The sequence below is a fragment of the Amaranthus tricolor genome, chromosome 13 (genome assembly GCF_026212465.1).
Source record: "Amaranthus tricolor cultivar Red isolate AtriRed21 chromosome 13, ASM2621246v1, whole genome shotgun sequence".
NCBI classification, from domain to species: Eukaryota; Viridiplantae; Streptophyta; class Magnoliopsida; order Caryophyllales; family Amaranthaceae; genus Amaranthus; species Amaranthus tricolor.
In genome coordinates this window covers 8,238,027-8,255,310 of record NC_080059.1, presented here as the reverse complement: position 1 = coordinate 8,255,310, position 17,284 = coordinate 8,238,027, and the positions used below count along the sequence as shown (strand labels likewise).

General features: G+C 33.6%; 4 protein-coding genes across 7 annotated transcripts in view; all 4 read right to left on the bottom strand.

The window, feature by feature from the left end:
- Positions 1-2,651: 2,651 nt before the first annotated feature.
- Positions 2,652-3,283, bottom strand: LOC130798365 (diphthamide biosynthesis protein 3-like). Its single transcript, XM_057661307.1, has one exon. The coding sequence runs from the start codon at positions 3,118-3,120 to the stop codon at positions 2,872-2,874; it is 249 nt and encodes an 82-aa protein (XP_057517290.1). The 5' UTR covers positions 3,121-3,283; the 3' UTR covers positions 2,652-2,871.
- A 361-nt stretch (positions 3,284-3,644) lies between these two features.
- On the bottom strand, positions 3,645-5,468 carry LOC130798778 (AAA-ATPase At3g28540-like). The gene is made up of 5 exons (XM_057661874.1): positions 5,379-5,468; positions 5,242-5,335; positions 5,121-5,185; positions 4,700-4,996; positions 3,645-3,695 (listed from the first exon to the last, which is right to left on the bottom strand). Exons 1-5 carry the CDS (start codon positions 5,466-5,468, stop codon positions 3,645-3,647), a joined length of 597 nt encoding a protein of 198 aa, XP_057517857.1.
- Positions 5,469-7,095: 1,627 nt separating this feature from the next.
- On the bottom strand, positions 7,096-11,658 carry LOC130797984 (serine/threonine-protein kinase AtPK2/AtPK19-like). Of its 2 annotated transcripts, XM_057660801.1 has the most exons (6): positions 10,700-11,658; positions 8,597-8,679; positions 8,396-8,516; positions 8,149-8,322; positions 7,776-7,883; positions 7,096-7,697 (listed from the first exon to the last, which is right to left on the bottom strand). In XM_057660801.1, exons 1-6 carry the CDS (start codon positions 11,363-11,365, stop codon positions 7,392-7,394), a joined length of 1,458 nt encoding a protein of 485 aa, XP_057516784.1. In that variant the 5' UTR covers positions 11,366-11,658; the 3' UTR covers positions 7,096-7,391. The 2 variants fall into 2 exon arrangements, with proteins under 2 accessions (XP_057516784.1, XP_057516785.1); XM_057660802.1 differs by lacking the exon at positions 8,597-8,679 and having other exon boundaries at positions 8,396-8,539; positions 10,700-11,644.
- Positions 11,659-13,501: 1,843 nt separating this feature from the next.
- The window catches only part of LOC130798636 (transportin MOS14), a 29,672-nt gene continuing 25,889 nt past the window's right edge, over positions 13,502-17,284 (bottom strand). For 2 of the 3 annotated variants that reach the window (XM_057661703.1, XM_057661704.1), the window contains exons 23-27: positions 16,388-16,507; positions 16,213-16,305; positions 15,997-16,142; positions 14,647-14,824; positions 13,502-14,112 (exon numbers count right to left, since the gene is read on the bottom strand). In XM_057661703.1, coding sequence (XP_057517686.1) covers positions 13,834-14,112; positions 14,647-14,824; positions 15,997-16,142; positions 16,213-16,305; positions 16,388-16,507 — 816 coding nt within the window. In that variant the 3' untranslated portion in view covers positions 13,502-13,833. Of the gene's footprint in view, positions 14,113-14,646; positions 14,825-15,360; positions 15,418-15,996; positions 16,143-16,212; positions 16,306-16,387; positions 16,508-17,284 lie in introns of those variants that run through there. The other variant, XM_057661705.1, reaches the window with a different exon arrangement.

Below are 17,284 nucleotides of genomic sequence, written 5' to 3'. Positions count from 1 at the left end.
ACTTATCCACTCATGAATAACAACCACCTATCAACAGCCACTTACCTCCACAGCCATAAATAGTGGTGCTAGATGATTTGGAATAATAGGGGGTCTGGCTGGATTGATCATGTGGTAGGGTAGGGAGTGTTGTTGGTGGCAGTGGGGGAGGAGTTGGTGGAAGTAGGGAACGAGAGGGGTGGTAAGAATAAATTCGAGTAAGGTTAATGTCGACAATAGTTGTGAAATGGTGATGTTGAGAACCAGTGGAGGGAGTGTAGGCGGCAAGAGGCTAAGGTGATGTCAGCAATCACAGCTGGGGAGGGGTGTGGACAACAAGAGAAGGGTCTGGGTGGTGGTGGGTTCAGTTAGGGGTAATTTTAGTTTTTTTCTTTGTTAAAATTACCTATAACAGTAGGTTACTTTACCTATTTGGATGTGAAGAACAAATACCCTATAAAGTTCAGATTATTTATAATTAATCGATTTATTGTAGGATATCAGAAAACTATTAAAATATTCTATGCTTTTTTTTTTCCCGTATTTTATTTCCATTCACACATTTCAACTCTTATTTTATCCGCACAATTTAAATAGTCCCAGTATTTCATAGTCTATACAATATATAATTGTGATAATTTTTGAAAATAGTGCGAGTACTTTTTTTTTCTACCACTTTTACTCTATTTATCTATTTTTACTTATACTCATACTGTAATTTATTTCATATTTTAGGACTACATTTTAAAAATTACTTTATTTCCTATCATTATACACGACTCTCTATCCTATGAATTACCCCACCAAATACCATTGCCCATTGGGGGTAAAATTGGTGAGTCAAATGCAGCTTTAGGTTATTTACCTCTGTTTTCATGAATTATCAATAGGGATTAATGACACAATCATTGAGAAATGGTGGGAACATTTAGGTTATATTGGTGATTAGTAATGTTTATAGATCGGGCCTGAATCCAACACAAATCTAGACCCATTATGATTCTTGACGCAAATCCAAACCCTAAGAATATAAAATATTTGGACTCATATCCAAATATGCCTAATCTGATGGGTTTAGGGTCTTTGATGATCCAAAACGACTCATGACATGACTTGTAAGTTTTGTAAGTTAATTTCGTAAGTGAATACAACAATAAGTATAAAAAAACAATTACAATGAATCATGCCAAAACAAATCATACTGAAACCATATACAACAATTTGTATAATACAACAATTAAAATCATGCTAAAAACAGGTCGATGCAGGCATGGAGGTCGAATTTCATACCAAAAAGAGATAATTAAAACAGAACTGGAGATCGATACAACAATTAAAACGAAGAGCGACTTATTCAAATTTCATACTAGAAATGTAGGTTGATGCAGGCAGCAGGATGAGAACGGCGCAACGTACAGCAAATCAGATGAATCCTACTTAGAGAACGGCGCATACGCTTTAGGAAACGGGAATTTAGGGTTTAAGTTCACTAATCATTTAAGGTTTAAGTTCCGCTTCTCCAAATCTCGTAACGTATTCATCAAATATCCTTTGTCGTCAATGACGTCCATTTACAGCTTTGAGAATCAACTCTTCATTACTACAATAACTTCCTCATTCCTGCTCTCAACCTCTTGAAGGTGCAGATAGCAGCATTCAGATCTGCCACATCTTGCTTAAGCTGCCCAACATTGCACAAAAAGATGATAAAACCCTAACTCTGTCCTGCTTATCAAGACTCAGCTAATCCAGTACCAAAATAAATTTCTCAAACAACCTGGATGCCTCAAGGAGATTCTCAAACTCTCTAGAATACTCACATATGGTAACTGCCTCTTGTTGTCTTGTCGAAAATAAACCAGGTTACCAACCTTGAAATCGTACGCAGAACCAGGGTACAAGCAACAAGTGAAGATTAAGGTAAAGAAAAAGTGAAATACCAATCAAAATCACAAAGGGGGTAAGCGAAGTTGCTATCACCCGATTCATAAAATAATTTGGGAAGGCGAAACTAATCTTTGATGCATCTCTGACTAACGAAGTTATCTGATATGAATGTTAAAAGCCAGCCTCACTACGAATCTTCATAACTTCATCACCCAAGCAAGCAACTAATTAGCATCAACATTACCTAAGGGATACCGGATACCAAACACCAAGAAATTGAAATCAAACTACATGCCTAGGATATAAAAAGCTCGAAAGCATTTGATTTGATGATACAGAGACCAATATATTGAATCTTTTTGTATTAATCCTGTCAGTTCTCATCCCATTCTTATGCATATGCATTTATAAATCAAATATTAGATTAAGAAGAAGTCTCACCATTCAAATTGGCAATTGGCATATACAAACCATGTAAAAAAATTTCAAACATATCCTAATCATGCATTAACCAACTTAGAATACTACCTTCAATGGTTGCAAACCTAGCTCGAAATTGCTTCAGGTGACAGCTCCATAAGCAGTTAAAAGATAATCCAATAAAAACAAGTAATCAGCTTAAGAAAACCCCATTCAACCACACTATATAGTATATACTTTCATCAAAACAGAAAGTAGGAGTAATCCATGTATAATAAAGACATGATAAACCCACATCTATCTTCTTACAAAAAAAATCAGAAAAATTAGTTATTTTCAGCACATTAAAATAGAAGATGAAGAAGTAAACCCTTTCACAATAAAGAAACATTCATTATAGAATAGAGTACCTTGTAAACACCAAACATAGCAGGAATCTCATACAGAAAATTCTTTTCAATACTTCAATTCATCGAACTACGTACGAAAACGCACAAAAAAGTGACAATAAAACAAAAACAACTGAGTTCAAACAACAAAAATTGAGATTAAAACGATAGGAAATACTAATTTGTCTTCAAATCTTTAAGCAACGGTGATGGACTGCTGTTTAGGAGGCTGGAATTTAGTATTATTCTTATTATCAGCAAAATCCTCAATATTGTAAATGACAGTAATGTAAAGAGAACAACTGGGGCAACGAGCAATATCTTCACCAAGACGAAGATCATCCTTTGTGATTTGGAAAATATCGCCGCATGGACAGGCATAGGTGTATGCTTGGAGCTCTTCGTTCCATTCCATGTCTTCTATCTCTACTTCGTCGTAAGACATCTCTTCTTGTTCTTTAATTCTCCTCCCTACCTGTTGTTCAGCAAGTTCACCCTAATTGATCGAGAATTGAATAGCGTACAATTGAAAAATCGGGAATTAGGGTTCCTAAAGTATATTGGGGTTTTTTGCTATATTCTCCTTTTTCTATGGATGGGATTGGGAATAATAAGTTCGGACTGGAAATTGAAGTCTACCACGTATTTATTTGAGGCCCACAAAACCCTAGTCAAAGTCGGCTTTTTTTTAATAAATTATTATATTGATCTAATAAAATTCTCAATTTTGTTCTTAAACACATTCTTGAATGAGACGGTCTCACCATAAAACGTGTTTCATATTTGAATCAAATAGCCTAATAATAAAAAACTTTTAGTATAATGAACCTTTTGTATGCTCTTGTCTCACAGCAAAGCCGTCTTGAAAAATTTAAAGACCATGTGCAAAACTTTTATTTTGAATCTTATTTATAGTAAATATATATATTTTATTAAAACTTAACATATTTCTATTTTTGAGTAATTTTTTCATATACAGAGAAAGAGAGTGAGCCCTGTGCGGTCGATCAGCTCGCACACCTTCAAAGACCCCATTGTCTCACAGTGAGATGGTCTCATACAAAAGGGTTGTTTTTTTTTGGAAAATTCCACATGGTAGCATCCAATTTTCATGAAACTCAAGTGGTAGCACTTTTGTAAAATTTTTCCACATGGTAGCATCCAGTTTATACACTATCTAATTGCTGTAGCATTTTCCGTTAAATTCTTGTTAATTTTTGTTTAATTCATCGTTTTGTAAGATTTTTCCACATGGTAGTATCTAATTTTTGCTCTCAAATGTTTAATTCACCATTTTAACGTTTAATTCACCGATCAATTTATCAACGCTCTTAAATGTTATAACAATTTTATTTTCATTCAAATTATTGGCATTATAAAGTTCAAAAGGTGCATTACAAACACTAATAAATAATTCAAAAGGCTCATTCCAAGCACTAATACATATATACTTAATTGTTACAACATTTACGGGCGTTGATAAATTAATCTGTAAATTAGACGTTCAAATGGTGAATTAAACATTTGAGAGCAAAAATAGGATGCTACCATGTGGAAAAATCTTATAAAATGATGAATTAAATAGAAATTAACAAAATTTTAATGAAAAATGCTACGGCAGTTAGATAAGACATAAATTTGATGCTACCATGTGGAAAAATCTTACAAAAGTGCTACTACTGGTGTTCATGAAAATTGGATGCTACCATGTAAAATTTTTATTTTTTTTAATAAATTATTATATTAATCTAATAAAATTCTCGCACACCAATGGAATGATATATGTAGGGATGTTCAAAATCGGATACCGGGTCGACCTGGATTCGGAAATCCGAGTATCCGATTTTTCGGATAACTAAAAATGCGATCCGGTTTCAACCCGGATTAAATCGGGTATCCGGATTCCAAATTTGTCAAACATTAGATTTGACTCAAATTCAAATTTGAAAATCTCTTTTGTTTGTCAAACACTAAATTTGAGTCAAATCTATATTTTTAAATAAAATCATCAATCCCAAACATACCATTAGCTTTTTTCTTGATTTCTTCACCTCCGCAGCTTTCTTCTTAGCATCCTGTTCGTCCTTGGCTTTTTCAAGCGCGCAAATCAGATTATCCAAACAAATCCCAGCATCATCATCAGAGCAATTAGGCAACATATTCTCAGAAACATCAGAAGGTGTCATGTTAGTTACTTCCAACAGATCTCTAATCACATCAAATTCAGAATGTTGATCAATCAATAAGTAAATGTTGGCAAGAACTTTAAAGCTTTCAAAATCACAATAAGAAAGCTCAATAGCTTGTCCATCCTTCCTGTTCTTATCAATTCAGGACCAATTTGTTGACAAAATTGGTTGTAAGTTGCAGGTTTTTCGGATAGTTGGGATAGTTGTAGGTTTCACTCTCTTTGAGGACCCTTTTTAAGCCGAGGGACTCTTTGACCTTATTCTCCTCTATGGATATGAGTTGCTGTCTTTCTTCCTTCTCCAAACCCTGATCATAGTTTTCTATGAGCAGGATACATCGGGTATGATAATGATAATGATTATGATCCTTTCCCCACCAAGGGAAGACCATATTCCATCAATCACATCAAGCAATCCTGATAGAGTTACACAAGAGCTAGTACTACTAGTATTTGTTCTTGTCTCTTTCCCCTGTAAGATCAAGTGAACAATCGATATCCTCAATCGCAATTACACTCCTACTCGTCGTATTACTCAAAAGCTTTCGCAATTGAGTGTTATCTCTTACAACGGTAAGCTCAACATCCACTATGGCAGCAATCATAGTCGATTTGCCAGTCCCTGGCGATCCATACAGCAAATAGTCTCACTTCCAAGCCTTTCCGATTCTTGAGTAAAACTCTTCACTATCCGTAAACTTCAAAAGATCAGTTACAATTTCCCTTTTCTTTTCTGGGATTAAAGCTAATTTATCAAAAGTTGCATGATCTCTATAACAGTTCAGTAAAGGTTGGTCGTTTTGTTGAAGTGAAGTACTGGTTGAGTTGAAAACACCGGTCAAAGTTGTGTCGTTGGACCGTTTTTTATTTAGTAATTACTCTCTCCGTCTCTAACGGCCTGTTTAGTTAGAGATATTAAATGATGGTAATGAGAATGATTTATAGTGTGAAATTTCATCAAAAGTTCCATATTATTCCTATTGTAATGCAACTTTGATTCCAAAAATATTTTTTAATTTTACAAATTTCCATTACCACCTAATACCACCTCTCCTGTAATGATAATGCATGGAATTAATTTTATGAAGAAAATGAGATGATTGAAGTTGGACAAGCGTGACTATCAAGTTATCCAAAAGATTTTCACACTAATTTTTCATTCTCATTGTCACCGTTTATTACCACATACCAAACTGATCGTAAAAGTTTGAGCTATTTGCAAATAATAATGAAAACGAGAGTAATAACTAAGGTATAAAACTAAGGTATAGTATTAGTGGGTGAAAGCAGTGAGTTAAAGTAATGGTGCATTTAGAAATAAGAAAGAAATATAGAACAATAAAAAAAGAGAGAAATATAGTGAGTAAAAGTGGTGCAATCATATTCAAAAATAAAAGTAAAACAAATTCATTGAAACAGACTATAATAAAAAATGAGATGAATTTATTGAAACGAAGGGAGTATTTAATATAGGATTGTCCAACACTTTTCTAAGTTTAATTAGTGTACATAGTATTATTGTGCACCACTTCTCAATTGTCACTTAACTAGCATACATTATTTATTGTTCATTTTATTAACCCTACTATTTAGGTAAGTCTTATATGGATTTAATCCATATTAATTGTGCACCTTAATTATTAATTCTTTATTTTCAACTTAAATCATTTAATTCTAATCTTTAAATAGAAAAAATACACACTATTTTAATGTGGACTAAATCCATACAAAACAAATATCATAAATTCACAATCTCTCCCAAGTCTAAATCTAAGGTTAATGCACATTATTTTTATATGCCCTACATACAGACAACACCAATTCACATCATTAATAAAGTTCATTACAAATGGCAATTTTAAGTTGATTTCAAATTCAATTATTTAATAACTATTTTCCCCTATATTATGAATGATTATATTAATAATTGATAACATTAAATTTAAATGTATATAATTACATGAGCTTTAAGAACATATTGAATCAAGTGAAGCGTAAGAAAATTGCTTTTCTTTTTCTGTAAAGATGTTTGACAATAAGGGTAAAAAAATTCGAGATATTATAATTAAATGTTTTTTTGACAAACATATAAAAATTAAATGAGACAATAATGATAAGATAGGGTATTATAAGTTATTAAGTTAATATGTATATCTCTTTAAATTTACTATTAAAAATGACATTATAAAACAAAAATAGAGTATTACTTTAAGTAGCAAATTCAGTATATAATTGGTCATAAATGAAAGTGAGGTATGAAGTATAATTGTTTTCAGTCCCAAGTCTCAAATAAACCAACTAGTCTCAATTAATTGTAGGACAAAGCTTTACCCGCTATCAGCTATACAATACTACCCAAATCTCTTTCACCTTTTAGTTTCAACAATAAACCGCAAATATCACATATTAAAGTTGATAAGCACGTATATAATTTTTCATATTTGCATTCCATACAATATCAGTTGTTTTCGATTGATCATTGTAAAAGGCCTATGTCTGTGCACTAATTTCCTATTTCAGAGCATGTTTCAAGAGATATCAAACTCATCTCCATCCGATGAAAGCCAATGATTAGGAGCAACATACGTATAACCTTGGAAATGTTCGTTGCCGGTAGGTGTAGGAGCAGGCGAGTCGTTTGCTGGCATCGTTGTCCAGCATTTGTCGAAGTTCGCAGTGCATTCCTTGCCACTCACATCGGGTTTGAACTTGGGTTGAATTTCTCGGGCCTCTAACTTCTTCCAGTTGATAGGGCGAAACCACTTGTGGCTCTTGATTTCGTCTGCACCTGTTGGACCGCTACCTAGCCTCTTTGACGGATCCTTGTGCAGCAACTGCAGAAATGTTTACAAACTTTAGTTTTATAGACGGGAAATTCGACAAAGAAAATGGCATTTGGAGGATGTGCTTACTCCTTTGAGCAAAGAATGCGCTTCCGTGGTTACCATTGGCGGAAGCTTCACTTTTTCATTGATAATTTTCTGCTGAAGCTTTTGTCGATTGGAATGTGTGAATGGCGGCTGCGGAAACAAAATAACGTAACTTAGATGCATTGAGCTTAACAAGAGCGGATTAGGAGCCAAACGATTCTAGAAGAGGACGAGCCTTCTAATTGATTTCAACTAGCGAAAAAGAGCAAACTAGTAGAAGGGTGCATGTAATCCTAGACTCGTATACACGAGAATACGAGACATATAATGATTTTCGAAAGTTACATAAACAAGAAACAGCGACATTTTTGTCATCTTTTGAAAATTTAGATCGGTAATAAGCATCTTACTGTACCTGGCCGTTTAACATTTCATACAATAGGATCCCAACACTCCACCAATCAGCATTCTTATTATGCCCTTTAGCTTGTATGATTTCTGGAGCCATGTATTCCATCGTTCCACACAAAGAATTTGATCTGCTTGATTCATCGATTTCTTTTGCAAGTCCGAAATCAGTTAGTACAACCTGCACACAACCGCTACTTTCAGCACAAACGCACAAAAAATATACGGAAGAGTCAAGTACCTGCTTTTCTTACATGCCCGTCAGCGTCCATGAGAATATTTTCGGGTTTAAGATCTCGATGCACAATCCCGTTCTTGTGAAGATGAGATACAGCAGACACTATTTCTGCAGTGTAAAGTCTTGCCTGATCCTCACTACTCGAACATATAGCGCACAACTAAAATCAAATCAATGAACATGCAATTGGATTATTTCAGGTCCAAATATGACGTACCTGAAAATCTTCTGTCGGTATAGATGAAAGAACAAGTGCCCTCCATTTATAAAATCCAAAATAAGATAAAGTTTAGACTTGGTCTGTAAAGGGAAACGCAATGAGGGTAAATGAATTAGAGTACACTACAACTGAAAACCAAGTTAATACATGAAGCAGTCGTTTTCTGATATGGGGTCGACTATATGAACCAAAACAAACCAACATAAGAGATTGTAGCAATTTGCCTTTTTCATAGTCGCTACCGAACAGCATATGCTCCTGCACATGGAGACCTAATTTACACATCGTTATTCATCCTCTCCATCTAAAACATCTTTGGTCTCACTCTACCCCTTTTGTAGCCATCATTTGTTTAACTCCTAATTGTCTAAAAAAGCATCTACAGATCGTTGTCACACATGCCCGAACCAACAGGGTCGATTCTCCTTTAACTTATCTAACGCCTAACTTCAATAGTATAAGTTCATTTTGAATTCTATCTCTTAAAATGTTCACACATCCATTTCAATACACACATCTCAGGTACTCCCATTTTTTCTATTGTGCTCCTTTTTACATGCCCAACAATCTGACCCATAAAATAATACTCCTATGTCCTTGATAGCTATGTTATTGGGACTCTTCATTTTGCTTCACGCACCCGTATCCGATCCTTAATGCTCAGACATTGATATGGCACTTAGACACTTCATTTTAGGTGTAGAATATTTAGACGTATCCGACACTTGGACACGTACCGGTATCCAACATCAGTATCCGAGTCCAAGTAACATAGCCTGATAGAATTGCATCAAGGAAAATGAGGGAGATGTTTAAGAAAAAAAGTGATATATGAAGAGAGAGTGAATGGTGTGGATGAAATTAAAAAATAGTTAAAATGTATGGATGAGATTAAAAGAAAGTGGTAGGCCATTATCAAAAATAGAAATGATGCAAAATGAGTGGGACAGACTAAAATGGCAATTGATGCAAAATGAGTGAGACGGAGGGAGAAAATCCTATATTGTTTCTCCTTTATTTATGCAAGCACACTATTAAAGCATAATGCCAAAATATCGGTGTAGCTCCTCTCCATTTAAGTCATCCGCAATAAGTCCTATGATTTCACATCTTCATCACTCTCTCAATTCCTCTAGAAAATTAAAACAATCATTCAAGGGCTGCTAAACACATGTTATAAACTGATGAGTCATGCAAAGAGAAGGACCAAAAACTTTGAGGCCACACCATTGTCAAGCTCAACACTAGAAGGCTAGATGAGAAGCTATATGACATCGTACCAACGGAATGAGGAAAAAACCATAAACAAGTATACATCTCAACTAAGAGTAAAAAAACGAAAAAGTGCATCTCACCCAAGAGTTAGAATGAAACTACTTATGCAGCCTAGAATAAACCCTTTAATCCTCCTATCAACCATACTTCTAGGACATTAACATCTATACATTCTTGATCTGGATTTTTCATTATTGTTGAGAAATGGTGAAGACCTTAAAATCAGAAACTTTCTAAAGCTAACAGACTTATTAAATTCTCATGTTCAGAAAGAAAAGACAATGATTAACTACCTACAGTCAAGCAATCATATAATCATATCAGTTATACAGAACAGTCAAAGCTATGACATAATTTACTAATTCTCAAGTTTGAAAAGAAGCCATAATTAAAAGGTAAGTGTCAAGCTATGCCAGATTTCAATCAAACATCAAGAAAGAAAAAAACAATGATTCTCAATGCTGAGGTTATCACCTTGCTAGACAACAATCAATAACAACAAATTGATATCATCGTCATCATCATCATCCCAATGAGTCCCGCCCAAGGCAAGGTCAGGGGAGGGAGGGAAAGAAGGCATACCAATACCCTCATCACGAGCAAATTGATGTGTCACCTTAATTAAGAGTATTTCAAATCACAATACAAAGTAATAATATTTTCCAAATCACATCAAATCAATGATCAAACCCCAAGAGATAATATCAATCACTTAGCAGAAAAGCACAAAAATTTACTGGAAATTCCAATAAAAATCAAAATTAACCTATCAAAGTACCCAAACATGATTATACATAGAAAGAAGAAAGAAGAGTGGAATGATACCTGAAAAGAGTACCTAAGTTGAACAATAAAAGGGTGAACAACTTTGGTAAGAATATCTCTCTCAGCCTTCATATAATCAACATGATTCTTCTTAATAATATTGTCTTTTCTCATAACTTTCATAGCCAATATTCCATCACCATCATTCTCACAATCCCCTTTCCTCTTAACCTGAAATACTTTCCCAAAAGCACCTTTACCAATAACTCTCAAAATCTCAAAATCTTCAGGACCCACTTTAGAAATCATCTTATTTTCATCTTCATCTTCATCATCATCATCTTCTTTCTCCTCTTCAATGCACACCAACTGTTCAACAAAAGTCCCATCTTTTTTAACCTCAATTTCAACATCATCGTCATCTTCATCATCACTGATCTGGGAAATGATTTCTTCAGAAGTTTGATGAAATGGGTGTGTAGAAGGGATGTTACAACGAGGTGAGGGACCCAGAAATGAGTGAGAACGGTTATGAATCACTTGTGGGTCCTTTGGATATGGATTTTGGGAAGAAGGGGATGATGGAGTAGGGCCAAAAACATCAGAAAAATCAAAATCTTCAGTGGGAGGAGAAGAAGATGAGGATTTTGAAGGTGGGATTGTTAAGGTTAGTTTGGAAGTTAAGATTTTATGCAGGGAATTGCTGTTTTGTGAAGTGGATACCATTTTTTGAGACCCAAAAAGGAAGAGATCTGTAAAGATGGGTAATTTGCCAAATTGGGGAATAATTTAAATCAAAAGAAGTGATTGAAATTGTGGTGAATTGAAAGCCAGAGCCAAGAAAAAGATTCTGGCTGGCCGGAAAGGATCGCAGTTTACATTTAGACTGAGAAAAGCAGGGAGAGATGAAATTGAAAGCAAAGGTTCAAGTCAGAAATGAAGTTGTACTTAGCAGTTGAGTTACCCTTCTCCCATATCGTCCCTCGACGAGCCTACATCAAAAAGAAAAAATTATGATATCGTGTGTTAATAAATTGAATTTAATCGAACAAAAATAAATTTGAATATCCCTTAATAGGTTACATAAATTTTTAATTAAAATCATTTTATCGTAAATAATTTAAAGTTGAACTAAATAGTCTAACTAAATTAGTCAAAACATTAACTTTTGTATTTAAAATAATTAAATTTAATTGCTTAATGTTGAACATGTTTTTTAAGGACTTGTCTACGATCTCATACAATAATTGCTCAAAAAATTAAGCTTTGTATAACATTTTTGTTATTAATAATACTATTTCTAATTGATTTACCATAATGTCTAAATGAGACTTTTAAGGAAAATGTGAGATTTGATTTAATAGAGATATATAATGGTGTAAATGATATTAAAAGAGAGTTGATATATGTTGATGTATCTAAATGAAAGTGGTAAGACAAATTTGCTTGAAATTCTTTAGTCGGAAAAAATATGAATTTAGGTGCTAGCTATTTATGATAAACTTGAACAAAAAGTTCAATTGATGCTCATTTTGAATTTAATTTACTCAAGAATCAAGAACCTAATAGACTCGAAATCTCAATAAGTATAGCTCAAATTCTATATGATAAACAGTTGAATAGCTAGATAAACACATTTAATAATTTTTATAAAATTAATTTCTTTGATATAGTTCAGATTGTAAGTTTTAACAAAAAGGTAACAAAAGGAAATGAAGTCTTCTTGAATTGCATTAGATTATAGAGCAAAAATATTATAAAATAATAATGCAAATTAAAATATGGACGAATTTGTATTTCTCCTTTGTTGATCACACACTATGTCGGGCAGGATCAAAAGCCGAATCGACTTTTGTTCCTTCCTCAGTCGGCTTTTCATACAAATTGGTTTTTCAGTTTTCCTTTTGTGTTTTCCTTTAATACCTTTGAACCTTATATTTTAATACGCTTTGTTTCATTACTATTTATAATACTTGATAACATATCTGACAGACTAATATAACTAAATGTTGAGAAAAAAATTCAAAAGAAAACGTTTTATTGCTCAAAGTATCAAAGAATCCTCTTTAACTATAAAAAGTTTCTAAAGGATGAATACTATTCATCACTTGCTAATGAACAGTACAATCACTGTTCACTTAGTTTTCTGATTTTCAGTTCTCAGTTTCCCATTTTCCTCTTCTTTGAGTTCTTTACATCACCTTTCCATTTCTTTTCCTCCATCGCTTTGCTTCCTAATTCGTCAGATCATGTGAGTTGCTTTCTTCAAGGATTTTGGCATTCTGTGAGTTATTTCCCATTTCCAACACAAACAAATTCTCATTTGCTTTTAAAATGTATGTTTGCAAAGAAACTTGAACTCATCTCAAAACCTTAACCAGTCAAGTCGAGCAAGAAATTTTGTGTTTTACGTTTCCTCTCCTAGTATGTTTTATTTTCTGCATTTCAATATATTTGCAATTGATAGTGACATTTTCTTATATAATATGTTCAATGGATTCTTGCTTCTTACACAATGTGTTCTCTTTATGTTTGATGTTGTTTGTTATTTTTACCTTTTACACAATTTTCAAGCTTAATTCGAATCTTAATATCTATATAATCTTTTCATAAAATATTACTCCCTCTTATTCAATAAGAATGTCCCATTTTAAACAATATTAATAAGACAGTAATATTTTATGAAAAATTTATACATATTAAAATTAGAATCAAGCTTAAATAAATACATTGGATAATATGTAAAAAGTAAATATAACATTCTTAATTTATATTTTATTATTAATTTGTATATTATTTTTAACGCATAAGCAAAAACATAGTCATGTGATTGTCTCAATACAGAATTATTAATATCCACCGTGAAAAAAGATATTCTTATTAAATAGGAGAGCATGTTTAAATTTCCAAATGTAACCGTTGACCAAGAAGTACAATACGAACAACCCAAATCACTCTTGAGATTTTTCATTGGAACCTTTCGTAGTAATAAATACAACAAAATCTTGATTTCCAAAGCCACAATCGGTTAAAAAATTGTGGGACTATATTACATGAATCAATGAAACAAATAATACACAATGGAGCTAATAAGCTGCTCTACACAGGGCCTTCTGAAAACAGCCCGTTGTGCCTTAATCTGTGTATTCTCTATCAGCAAAAAAGCTGTGCAACTCTTCTTTTTGATACATGTTCTATACTCTCTGAACCATATTCATTTCTAGGGGTTTCAATGCATCCTGAACAATTTCTTGAACTGTCCGATTTCTCCGACAAACATCTGAGAGCTCCTCAATTGGAGCCATCACCGCGTTAATGCTAGCCCCAGATGCTATTTCGGATAATGTTTTCAAGAACCTCGTGCTCTCAACTTCCGTAACTGCTGTTTTTGGGATCAATGAGATGCTTCCCCTGGCCCATTCCAGAGCTTTTGTTTGATAAGCTCGAACTAGTGCAAAAAGTGTGTAAGTTACCTGTTAAATAAAAGGTTAACTGCTTAAGCTTGTTGTTTATTTGAGTAATGAGGTAATTGGAATAGAATTTTCTAATCTTTAAAAAGGAGAATTACCTAAAATTAAATAAATAACATTTAACCGAGATACCCTGTTTTGTAAAATAGGAGAAACTAAAATATGGATTGTGTCACTGGTTAAAAACACAATGTATTTTTTAGTGGCAAGTTTCAACATTCCATTATAATGAATGATACGATGTGCAACAAATGGGATTTGGGAGTTTGGGTATCAATGCAAAAAAAATTAAAGGAACAAATTAATTGGGGGTCGAAGAGGTGTTGTGAAAGGAGAAATCTTGTACGTTAATGTTTCTTAATGAAGGGTTTTAAGAAAGGGAGCTTCGTAAAGATTCTACACATTCCCAACATTTTTACACTCCACAGGATGAAAAGTAGAAATCAGTCATAACTTTTAAGAACTGTTACCACTCCTTAAATTTTAAAACTCCGCGCACAGCAAAAAAGTATTTAACTTTTGCAGCATTTAGTTTACCGTTTCAAATCGATTACTTGGAAGAGCTCCTGCAAGAGATGCTATCAGAATTCTAGTAATTGATGCTCCTCTAGGCATAATCACATTGTCTCGGATGGATTGAAACTGAATACCCCCGCGTGAATTTGGGAGATCAAAGACATCTGATAAGAACGTCAAAATGGAATTTGAAGCCTCCCTGGAAGTGTATATAAAAAAAACATGAAAAAAAACTGTTAGCAATTGTCGAGAAATATTACTTTTATCAAGACCACTTGTAAGCACAAGGAATGGTGTTCATTTAAGCATATTTGAGACAAAGATGAGATTTCCTTCATGATTTGATAAACCGAATCTTCTTTAGCTTCAAAACAGGAGCAAATGTCATCAAACCAATAACTATACTTAAACATTCCAGTGGTTTAGTGTGGAGGTAGCAACAACTTTGCAGTATGCTTATCTATGCTTTTGCTGAGTGCAAAAGGTCTTGATTTTCACTAATAATTTACCAAAAGCTTTCCTACCTTAATCCATCACACAAGAACATAACATAGTCATTTTCCGGACAATATTTAGATCCTATACTCATTTGAAACAAACCAAACTTAGTAAATTAAATAATGATAATCCAAAACCCAGCTGAAAAAGCAACCCAATTTAACCTAAAAAGCTGATTACATCCATTTATTTCAGTGAATAAAATCATTGAAATAGCCTCATGAAAGACATTCTAACCTTTTTTTGTTTAAGAGCATCGGAAATTTGAATTTGCTTCATGACATTAGAAAGGGTCTTGAAGTTGCACATATTGAAGACAAAATGAGAAATATTAACTTTGTTTGGTAATGTGCAAAGAAGAACGAAAAATGCAACATTTAGAAAATGACCTGAATAAAAGAGATAAAGAATTGGGATTCACATGAGCATACAAGAATAGACATGAATGAATATAGAAGGAATATATGTGGATGATCATTGGAATTTGTAATAGATTTTCATAGTTGTAAATTAGTATCAGATGGGATCAAATAAAGTATGGAATTGTTACCGATGATTTTCCACGTTGATATGTTTCCCATGAACTTTATTTTAATATTTTTAAGCGTATGATCCCCACATTCTTCTCACTAGCTTTGTTATCCAATAAAATCAAATCCCACTATCTTCCCATCATAAACTATATATATAAGATTCTTCAATATTCTCCTTTCCTTAATTTATCCACACATTCAATATAAAAGATTGTTGTGAAACAGAAGCATGTGATAATCATTGGTCATGTATACACATATCTATGCTCCATAGATTAAAGCTTCAAAAGGATTATTGCTCTCAACGAAGAGAAGCAATATTCTCCATGCAAAATAATACCTGTGTTGAACTGTGATGCCAATCATAGCACAGTCTATTAATGAGGGAAAGACAGGTGATGGGATGAATATCTGTGGGCAATATCGGATGCACCTTGATGCCAATAGGAAACAATCATCTGCTATATCTGGTCTGCTGGTAAAGTCCTGACAAATGCCCAAATATGAGACTGCCAATACAGCTGTAGCAAAATCACTAAAGAAGATTAGATCATACCCCAAGTGTGGGAAGAATGCAGGCTGTTCTTGTAAAAAGGGCTTCAACTAAGTTTCTCAAATAGTCTGAACAGGAAGGGTCGGACCCAAAGATCTGCCACATAAAATTGACATTCAAGAGTCAACGCCAAGGAGAAATATTCGCAACCATTTCAAACTCATGAATATAAATGTACCTTTATCACTTCACTAGAGAGATATAAAAAGCATGATTGCAGATGGTGCTGATAGAGTCCCTGAATCTCCTCTAGCATGGCACCAATTGTGATGCCCATGTACCTTCCTGAAGTTCTTACCTACAAATGAAAACATGATGATATCAATTACTAAAATTAATAAATGATCTTTAACACTTTTATATCCCCCAGATGCCACTATGTGGCTCCAACCTAGGGTCTTACCTAGGCAAGGTTTAGAGGGTCGGGCGTAGGCAACCTTAACCTTGTAATAACAAAGAGGTTGTTTTGAATGACCCTTGACAGTAAATAATATTTGTAACTTCACATAAATAGAAAGTGCACATGATTTGATGAGCCTGAACAACTCAAAAATTCAGAAAAAGAGCATTTAAAAAAAATTTATGCCTCAAGCCCAGTGGAGAAAGCTATGGACATAGAATGACAAAAGAATACAGACATTATATACACAATATTTGGATGAAGAATGCCAGTTTGTAATAAATGTAAACCTTTCAATTAATTATGGACGGTGATTCGGTGAACCTTTCAAAAGATTTTAGTTGGTGCGATGGACTGGTAGAGATCAGATATGGCTATAATGAGACTTGATGCAACTGATATTTGATGAAAGGAGAAGTTTGCTTCCTAGAGAGAGGCGAACTTATATCGTTTTGAATAAATCATTAAGGCAATAAGTTCATTTTTATCACATGGTCACATGGTTAACAAAGTCCAACATTGGTTCTCCTACGTATTGAGCACAATAAGGCATGAAAGAGCAGAAGACAAGGCTTATTTACTTTAATTCTAGATGTGAATTCAAACAATAGACTAGCAAATTACAAAAAATGAACTGCTGTAGTTCAAATTCAATTTTTGAGAACGTATGTTTGA